A 10,628-nucleotide genomic window follows, 5' to 3' on the forward strand; every position below is an offset into this window, starting at 1 on the left:
GTATTTAAATTTATAAGTATTGTTTATATTTATTATTTCTCATGCATCCTAATATGGCTTTGTCTCCTTCAGGTGTCGGCCAGCACGTGCCTACCCTGGTGTTCGGTGAATATCAGGGTCGGGCGTGTCACCTTTTGTTCATACTTAATGTGTTGTTTTGCGCTTTAAGTTTTGAGCCTTTTTTTTTTTATTTTTTGAACAAACGATATTATTTACGCTAAAGATGATGGGTTGCGTTTAGCCTCATAATGGGCTTAACAATAATGTGGTTTAAATTCGCCTTTGGCGAGAATTGAACCTAGGACCTCTCACTTACAAGTGAATAAGAATATTACTAGAACGTAGTACTAAGTGGCAGCCAGTTTTATTTGACTTTGTCAATTTGGTGAAAGAAACTTCACCAAGTACTTATCTAAACTACCTATTAGTATAATCAAAACTGCATATTAATAAAACTATGTTTGTCAACCAAAACTTTAGAAAATTACTATTCTAATGCTTTCATCAAAACTAAAAAGAATATGGCCAATTTGGTAATTACATGCAACACAAATTCCGTCCCTTTCTTGATGTCGATCCTCCAGCTTCTGGCATCCTGCCCTTTGTAAATTTTGATCGGGGCTGGATGACGAAGCAGCTGATGGTTAGTTAAGGTAATGGTTCCCATGCTGTGCAACCAGTTCCGGCCGAGAATGGCGTTGTAATCGATCAAGGGTTGATGTTTTTTAAATGCTATGAAAAATGTCTACGGGATTGTCCCTCAAACGCAGCAACACATGACTAATTGATATGTATGGGCGAGCGGGGTTCTTGGAGGAAGCAGAGAGTTTCATCAAAGAAATGCCAACAGAAGCAGACGGCGCTGTTTGGGAGCGTTGCTTAATGCCTGCAAAATTCATGGGAATGAGATGTTTGAGAGCATCCGAACGGTCTCCTCAACAGTAAGGGAGTAAGCATTGGAACTCATGCTCTTTTATCGAATACATATGCCAATCACTAACGGTGGGATGATGATGATTGATCAAAACATCTCCACATTAATTGTAAGATTTTAACGACAAGGAAATGAAGGAAACAAGTAGATTCAAACGATTCTTTTGCACATAATCATTTCGGGAATCACCCCTTTGATCTTTCTCCTTCCAAACTCAGGCTATATGCTTTGGCAACCCTTTGATCTTTCTCCTTCCAAACTCAGGCTATATGCTTTGGCAAGAAAATGAATATGGAAGAACCACAAATGCGGGCAACAAAATCACTTCTCTCTGAAACACTTGGACAAACTTTTCTACTCCATCATTGGCCTTTATCATTAGATTTTGGCTTTTTGTTTTGACGGACAGACTAAGGACTCTACATTACCTTCGAGAAAATCCGTAAGTAAACTTCTTTTTCTTCAGCGAGTATCCAAAATTTAACTTGAATGTGTATAAAGTTATAAACACAAACAAACTGCAATTTCATTTGGGCCAGGTTCACACGTTGTCAAATTACAAGCAAAAGGAACAAAGTAACCAATTAATTGTAAACTCAAATCCACACAAAACATTGTAGTTCGGGAATGTCTCGGATCCAAAATTTCCTAAACAAAAACACAACCAAAAAGTAATAAAACAACCAAGACTCTGGTTGCTTCATCTTGCATGCTGCAAGCTCCTGCCGGGCCAGAACAGAAACAAAGGAACTAAGTTCCATTTCAGCAGCAAGTGCATACATAATACTCCAAAAGCACGAACCTAGCACCCTGCAAGAACAAAAGACATGTTGATTTCTAGCTTATGCATCAAGAAGATTGAGCGCATGAATTCAGTCTTGAATACCTACAAGAACATGTATGCAATGGACATAAAGTTAGAGAATGCAACGTGTCCCCAAAAAAATGTACAACAACTACAAAGCCTTTTCCCACTAGGTGGGATCGGCTATATGAATCCTAATATGCACAAAATATATGCTTGCCTACAGCTATGGCCCGGAACAAGGAATATATAACTTTTTTCCCGAGCATGCTGAAATAAAAAACAAGCTGAACAGAAAGTGATCCAATTTGTTTTAAGTACCTCAAAAACACTCAGCGCCTTTGAGTTTTTCCAATTGATCGTTTTCCAGAAAACAAGTGCTTTGGTTTTAAAGTGGGAATGACCCTATCAGCCTCTCCACGACGAGCGTTCTTGTTTCGCATCATATTAGATTTCCTGGCCTTCTTTATTGCCTTGGCCTTTTGGGAAGAGTCCTTGAAGCCCTCTCCAGGGACAACTTCAATTGGAGGCCTTGATCTAGAGCGGGAGTGGGATCTAGATAACATGCGCTGCTTCTTGTTGGGTGCATCAACATCCATGTCCATAGCATCGCCACCATCAGTATCACCCCCATCAACTGATCGCTCCCTCTTCCGACCCCTGGAGACAGATCTGCTTCGGGCTCGATTAATTGCCATAGTAGGATCGATCCCCAACTTTGTAAGCTGCCTCCCCATTCTCTTTGTTGTGAACTCCCTGTCCTTGTCGAATTTCCTTGGTACAATTGGTCGACTCTCTGCGGTACTTTTCTTGATTCTATGCTGTTGAATGAACTTGCTTCTCTTTTTCCTTATCTCCGACAACATCCCTTGCTCTTCTGGAGTCAGTTTCAATGCATCCATCTCAAAATCATCATCACCCTGCTCTTCGTGTCGGAGTCCTTCTTCTCGTTCCAACTCCTTAAGCCTGTGAAATATATCAGGATCAACAAAGTCACATACATTGTACCCATCAAGAATTTCTGGCATGACATCCTCTTTCCATTCGTCATTAGCTAAGATATAGTGCTTCTTCAAACTGGAAGAGTACACACCAGCACCACCATTCTCATTCTCCAAATCCCTTTCTGTACTCCTCTTTTCCTTCTCCGCTGCATGCTTAGACTTAGCCTCTAAAACTGCCTGAGGTATACACAGGGGCCTTTCCTTGCTGTCCCGCGGCTTTGGCAATGCAACATGAAAACGATTTAAGCATTCATTTATTTTTTTCGATTTCATCTTCAATTCTACTCTCTGATTCAACAACCTCTCACAAGCTGCGTTCTTTACAGAAATCACCCCTTCCTCGGTCAAAGTGCTCATGGTCAAGAGTACCCCCTCATCGTTTGTAGCCTCACCCCCTTGACCAATCACTGTCTTCATTGCTTCATTTTTCATCTCTGCGACCAACTTCTTGTCTTCCTCGGATATGCCCTCCAGTGGCTGCAAGTCAGTCTTGTTGCAGACTATAATCAGTGGTTTGTTCATAAATAGAGACTTAATGCTGTGAAAAAGAGATGCCTGTTGGGCAATGTTGTACCCACAAGACCCCGAGATGTCCAAGAAGAACAACACCGCAGCTCTCAAGTGGGCCAGAGCTGTGATGCTGCACATCTCAATTATATTACGGTCTTCAAAAGGTCGGTCCAAAATCCCTGGCGTGTCAATTACCTGGTACCTCAAGTATTTATAATCTGTATGTCCCACAAAGAGGGATTTGGTGGTGAAAGCATAGGGCTGGACATCCACATCAGCCCTAGTAATCTTGTTAATGAATGAACTCTTTCCAACATTCGGATAGCCACAAATCAATACTGTCCTGGTATTAGGGTCAATTGAAGGTAGCCTTGCCATGTGTTGCCTAATTTGTTCTAGATAAGCTAAACTAGGACCGATCCTCTTTATCACCGTGCACATGCGGCCAAGAGCAGCAACCTTGAGACATTTGCATCGGTAAAGTGAATTACCATACTTCAACAATTTCACGTAGTCTTTAGAAATCTTTCCAATAAGGGTCCTTGCAGAATTGATTTGGCCCAGTGCAAGCTTGAAGTGATCCTTGTTGTAGAGAACATGAAGAAGGTCGCCATAGAAAGGGTGGATATCATCAAGCCTAGGAAACTCATCAATAATTGTGGAGAGCTTCTCATGAAAATTCTGTTGGGTATATTTCACCTTGCGCATATAGAACTGACGAAGGCGGGAAATTGCATAACCCTTGTGAACTACAGTTGGGGTCTGCCGCTGGGTGCGAGATAGGATTATGTCAATGAAGTCCTTCCCATTTGGTACAACAGTCATCTTCTTAAAGTTATACTGCACCATGTTTACTAATTGGTCTGTTTGCAGAAAAGAATAAAATCAAGTTAACACCAAGGTCGACTGCCATACACTACATGTAGAAAACATGAAGTATCCAATTCAATTTGAATTCGAAACTGATTTTCACAGCACGTCATTGATTTAAAATGTCTAACTTAGATTCGCAGTAGTTTTTATTAATAATATTAATAAAAGCAACAAAAGTTCACTGCTCAACCCAAAAATTTATAACCACCCCGCCAACACCATAACATCAGACACCAGACAAATGCTAAATAAATGTAGTGAAACTATTCTGATGAAAAATTGAAAATAATCTTTCACTAACTTCATCACCAAAATCGTAAGTTTCATGATGAAAGGGAAATTCATGTCAGAACCCTACAAACCTAAGCTGAATATTAAAAACTATTTCAATATGAAACAAGCATGCAATAATGCAAAGTCAATTGTTAATTACTTCTTCGTAATCTAAGACGAAGGTAAATATGAGAGAAATTCAGAAAATAATCACGTTCATCCTTGTAACTGGCCCTTCCTCCCCACCCTGCCATAACCGATAAATGGTTTCCACCCTATCCCGACTTATCCCCATTAACTAAAAGCATTTTACTTCTTTCACATCTCACAAATTTAACAACTAATGAATAAAACATGCCCAAAAAAAATAATCAAAATTACCGATAAGAATCGTATAAATGGACCAAACAATGTTTGCCAAAAAAAATAGAGATTTTTTTTTTTATAACAAATAACACACCCTCCTAATCCCTGAATTAATCAAGCATTTGTTCTATAAAAAATGGTATGATTCCATTGAACAACAAGAAATTTGAACAAAAAATGATTGTTTAATTCGATCCATTAACAAACCTGCCTACAAAAAGCTGCAAACAAATTGAAAACACAGAATATAAAAACGAAATCCCAACACTAGAAACTACTAGCAAAGGACGCTGCGGTAGTAGAGCTTCGACGGAGAGAGATAGAGGACTTACTTTACAACAGAGTGAGAGACTGAGAGAAGCGGCGGCGGCGGCGGCTCTGGGAAGGAAAGAAGAAAGGTAAAATTGTATAATCAAACAGATTATAAACAGCTATTTCCGAACGGTTCGGGGTTTAGGGTTTAGGGTTTAGGGTTTAACGTTTAGGGTTTAGGGTTTAGGGTTTAAGAGTGAGAGACTCTTTACTCTACCGACTCGACGGCCCCTTACTCGCTGTAGCAGCTCGCCCGATTCGATGTCAAACGGGCCCGATTTATCCGATTTGGTGTGGGTTTCTGCTTTCAAATTGCATAGAGGTTGTTAAATTAGAACCGACCTAAACCGAAACGAACGACTTCAAATTAATTTTATTTACACTTGAAAAACTTGAACCAACGTAGCTAGTTATTTCTCAATGTTTCTTCGTTCTCTCAATCAGTTAAGAAACTTCTGATTTTTCTTCTCCTGTTTAATTTCTCATCCGATGGGTTACATATTATTCAGTCCAATTAACATCTACATTCAAATGACAATCGATAAATGCTATGACATGCAATCCTTGTTCTCCAAAGTAAACTTAAAAAAGGACATAAGAAATATCCTTCCTAATAAAGGACTCTAATATTTACACAATATTTACATTCCTACTTGAAAACTAACTCACACAACACTCCCCCTCAAGTTGGAGCATAAATGTCACACATACCCAACTTGACACGTGAGTCATCAAAAACTCTACTACACATGGCATGAGCGAGGATATTTGCAAGCTGCTCTTCTGAATTCACAAACGGTATTGACACAATCTTCTTCTCGAACTTTTCCTTAATGAAATGTTGATCCACTTCCACTTGCTTCATTCTGTCATATTGCAGCGGATTCTCTGCAATTTCTCATGTCGACTTATTATCACAATACAACTTTGTCGCCCCTTTTGGTTTGAAACCAAGACCCCAAAGCAACTTACGTAACCAGAGAACTTCACACACTTCATGCGCCATACCTCTGAATTTGGCCTCCGCAAAAGACCTAGACACCACATTCTATTTCTTGCTTCTCCAAGTGACCAAATTTCCACCAACGAACGTGAAATATCCAGAAGTAGAACGCCTATCAGTCACATCACCTGCCCAATCAGCATTAGTGAACCCCTCAATTTCTAGATGACCGGAAGTTCTATACAAGATTCCTTTCCCTGGGTCGACTTTAAATACACCAAGATATGCATAATAGCAGTCATATGATCCACACTTGGTAAGTGCATAAATTGACTCACAACACGCATTGCATAGGCTATATCTGGACGGGTATGAGCTAAATAAATTAGTCTTCCTACCAAGCTCTGATATTTGTCTTTATCCACTTGTTCTTGATCTGGATAAATCCCTAAGTGATGTTTCTCCACAATAGGTGTATCCACAGGTTTACATCCAAGTATACCTATTTCCTTTAACAAATCAAGAACATACTTCCTTTGAGATAAGAAAATACCTTGGGATGAATAAGCCACCTCAACTCCTAGAAAATACTTTAAGTCACCCAAACTCTTCATCTCGAACTCGGCCGCAAGGTTCTTCTCCAGTTGTACAATCTCATCTGAATCATCCTCTGTTATTATCATATCATCCACATAAATAATTAAGGTTGTTACTTTATCGTTCCTCTACTTCACAAATAGAGTGTGATCAGAATGACTCTGATAATACCCATTTTTCCTCATGGTCTAAGTGAATCTTCCGAACCATGCACGAGGTGACTACTTAAGCCCATAAAGGGACTTCCGCAATCGGCACACTCCTGTTTTTCCCCCATTATCATATCCAGGAGGAAAGTCCATATATACTTCCTCCTCCAAATGTCCATGAAGAAACGCATTTTTGATATCAAAATGTTTCAATAGCCAATTCAAATTTGCAAGTAATAAGATAAGAACTCGTACTGTATTCATCTTAGCTATCAGAGAAAAAGTTTCCTAGTAATCAACACCATACGTTTGAGTATATCCTTTTACTACCAACTGCGCCTTATGCATGTCGAGTGACCTATCAGCTTTGTATTTAACTATGAAAATCCATCTGCATCCAACTGGCTTTTTCCCCTTCGGCAACTCCACTACTTCCCATGTATTATTTTCAGTGCCTTCATCTCTTCATCCATTGCTTCCACCCATTCTCGACTCTTCAAAGTGTCCTTTACCCGAATTGGCACTTGGATTGCTTCCACATTATTTACCTTGGCTTGATGTTCCGGTGCAAGGTTCAAGCATGACACATAATTTGCTATTGGATACTTCACTTTTCCTTCAGGAGAAAACCTGTTAGGAGGAACACCATTTGCCTTGGGGGCAACTTATATGTACTCACAATATTATGTTGATTAGTTACATGAGCATCAGTAGTAGTTACCTCAAGAATATTCAGAGACAACACATTGGGTGGCATTATCGAGCTCGAGATAGAGAGGGTGTGGGTTCGATAGCTAATGGTTGTTGGGGTAGCGTAACTAGTTCGGCAGCTTCATGCTGACACTCTGCATCACACTCTGCAAACTGTTGATGAGAAGACTTAGGTAGTTCGGCGCTCGGCGGCTGAATGATACTCAAATTCTCAGCAATGCCTTGCTGAGAGCTTTCACAGGGTTCTTTTTCAACACATGCTCCCCCTGAGCTACATATTTTGAACCACCCAAGATCACCATTAGTATTCTCCCCCTGGTGATCGGAAGGCGATGGAATCGAAGCATAAAAATACTCAGATTTAGAAAAAGTAACATCCATGGTCACATACATATAGTAAGTTTCAGGGTGGTAGCACTTATGCCTTTTCTGTTGAAGATTCAAGAAATTTTCGGTTCTCTTTCCCGTTCTGTTGGTGTTTGGAGTGATTCATTTTTATGTATCTTCCTTTTAAATGCCTAATAATTGGTAATCTAATTATATCATTGCTTTTGTATAATTAAAGGTTTTAGGATAATTGAGGTTCATCTCTAATATTTTTATTTTATTGTTAGTACCGATTATAACATTATGAACAAATGTTTAAAATGCAACATAATATATATAATAATGTGATTTAGAAATACATAAAAATCACATATTCACTCTGTAGTGGAGCAGTAATGTGGTAGAAGTGGGTTGCAATTTGTGGTATTGTAATGATGAGATGATATGTATAGATTCTACTCTTCACCTTATGGTCATGGAGTAATTGTTTAATGTTTTTTACTCTATTATTTGATTCTTTGTTGTATTCTTTAATAAATTCTTCAAATGTGCTTTCGCGCATGCAAAATCCTTTATTTTTTTTACACATTTTAGGGTAAATGACAAAAAACTACCTCAACTATTGGTGTCACGACACTTTCATACTTCATCTTTTAAATTTGACAATGTCATACCTCGTCTTACAAATTTGTGCCAATGTCAGACCTCCGTTAGTTTTTCTGTTAATTTCTCTGTTAAATGCTGAAGTGGCCAGAGAGAGGACCCACTCACTAATCCAACTGGATTAAAAAATAATTAAATATATTTTTAATAATTAAATATTAAAAAATTAAAATAAAATTATTATTTTTATATAAAATTATAACCCTCTCTCTTTCTCCTCTCTCTCCCTCGCCTTTAGCTCTTCTCTATCTGGACACCTGCATCCCCAAAACCCTTCCTACCTATCCCTCATCCCCAACCTTCCTCCCCCTTACCCTTTCTTCCCCTCACTCCCCGTCTTCCCCAAACTCAAAACCAGAACCACCTAACCCAGATCCCACCCCGCTCCTGTCTCCGTCTTCCCCAAACGGTTTGGACCACACCCAAATCCGATAATCCGTCGACCCGGCGTACACTGCCCCGTCGTTCGACACCGCCAACGCGTTCACGACGTCCTCGTGCACCTTGACCGACTCGACGCAGCTGAGATTTGAGTCCCGCCAAATCTGCAGGTTCTTGTCCCAAGAGACTGAGTAAATCAGGGCATTGTTGACGGCAATGCCAATGACAGTGTCGGCATGTTAGATCTAGAGGCATTTCTTGTGTCCCGATGCGGCGTAAAGGAGGTTGTGGTTGATGGCGAGTCAGGTGATTAAGAGGGAAGGGCGGTGGGGTGGGAGAGTGGCGAAGCAGAGGTGGGAGACAGAGAGGTCGAGGGGGTCTAGAAGGGAGAGTTTCTGGATGGAGGGGATAAATGGCAGCGTCTGGAAGGAGAGGTTTCACAGAGAAGACGGGAGCTGAGGGAAGAAAGGGTGAGGGGGAGGAAGGTTGAGGGGGGGAACGAGTATGAAGGGTTATGGGGATGCAGATGTCCAGAGAAAAGAGAGAAGAGAGATAGGGTGGATCCCACAATTTTATATAAAAAAATAATTTTATTTTTAATTTTTTAATATTTAATTATTTTTTAATCCAGTTGGATTAGTGAGTGGGTCATGTCTCTGGTCACATCAGCATTTAACAGAGAAATTAACAGGAAAACTAATGAAGGTCTGACATTGGCACAAATTAGTAAGATGGGGTATGACATTGTCAATTTTAAAAGATGAAGTGTCGTTTGACCCATAGTTGAGGTAGTTTTGTGTAATTTACCCCACATTTTACATGCGACTTAAATATGTTCTATTTTCTTTTATTTGCAGTTGTATCTTCTATTTCATTTTTATGACTCGATATAGAGAAGAAAATAATTAACGATACGTATTAAACGGGCTATCAGTTATCCTAATAAAAATACATATCTTGAAGTAGATTTCACTTCGGAGTTATCAGTGATCCAATTTGCATCACTGTACCCTTATACTTCATAAGGAAATCCTTTATAGTTTATAGAATAATCCATAGTTCCTCTTAGATACTTAAACACTTACTTTAAAGCATTTCAGTGTTCTTTACTTGGATTATGAGTGTATCTACTTAGCCTTCCAACCGCATAAGCTATATTAGGTCTAGCTTTATTTGCTATATATATCAAAGACCCAATCATCTGAGAATACACCTCTATTTTTAAGTAACCATACACTTGGTTTATATGGTGTCGAGACAGAATTGCAATTGAAAAAATTGAACTTCTTGAGCATTTTCTCAATTGAACTAGCTTGATTTATAATAAAACTTGCTTGTGTTCTTTCTACTTTCATTCCCAAAATAATATTAGCGTCTCCTAGATCTTTCAAAATCTCTTTGATAGATAAGACTTAACATCTTTCACAATTTCCAGACTTGTTCCAAATAATAATATATCATCAACGTAAAGACATAAAATAACACAGTGTCCATTGCATTCCTTATAGTAGACACACTTTTCATGCTCATTAATTTCAAAATCATATTCTAAAATGACTTTATCAAACTTTTAATGCCACTGCTTAGGAGTTTGCTTGAGTCCATATAACGATTTAACCAACTTACACACTTTATGTTCTTGGCCTTTCACTATAAAACATTCGGCTTGCTCCATGTAAATTTCTTCATCTAAGTCTCCATTCAAAAATGTTGTTTTAGCATCCATTTGATGAACTACTAAATTGTGTACAGAAGCTAATGCTATAAGGATCCTAATTGT

The 10,628-nt window shown here is 39.0% G+C and overlaps 1 protein-coding gene across 1 annotated transcript; it reads right to left on the bottom strand.

Moving 5' to 3' along the window:
* Positions 1-2,071: 2,071 nt before the first annotated feature.
* On the bottom strand, positions 2,072-4,102 carry LOC137741581 (nucleolar GTP-binding protein 1-like). The gene has a single exon (XM_068481275.1). The coding sequence runs from the start codon at positions 4,100-4,102 to the stop codon at positions 2,072-2,074; it is 2,031 nt and encodes a 676-aa protein (XP_068337376.1).
* Positions 4,103-10,628: the final 6,526 nt, after the last annotated feature.

This window comes from Pyrus communis, chromosome 8, assembly GCF_963583255.1.
Source record: "Pyrus communis chromosome 8, drPyrComm1.1, whole genome shotgun sequence".
NCBI lineage: Eukaryota > Viridiplantae > Streptophyta > Magnoliopsida > Rosales > Rosaceae > Pyrus > Pyrus communis.

Coding starts and splice junctions, on each gene's coding strand:
- LOC137741581 (XM_068481275.1), bottom strand. CDS start 4,102: ATGGTGCAGTATAACTTTAAGAAGATGACTGTTGTACCAAATGGGAAG.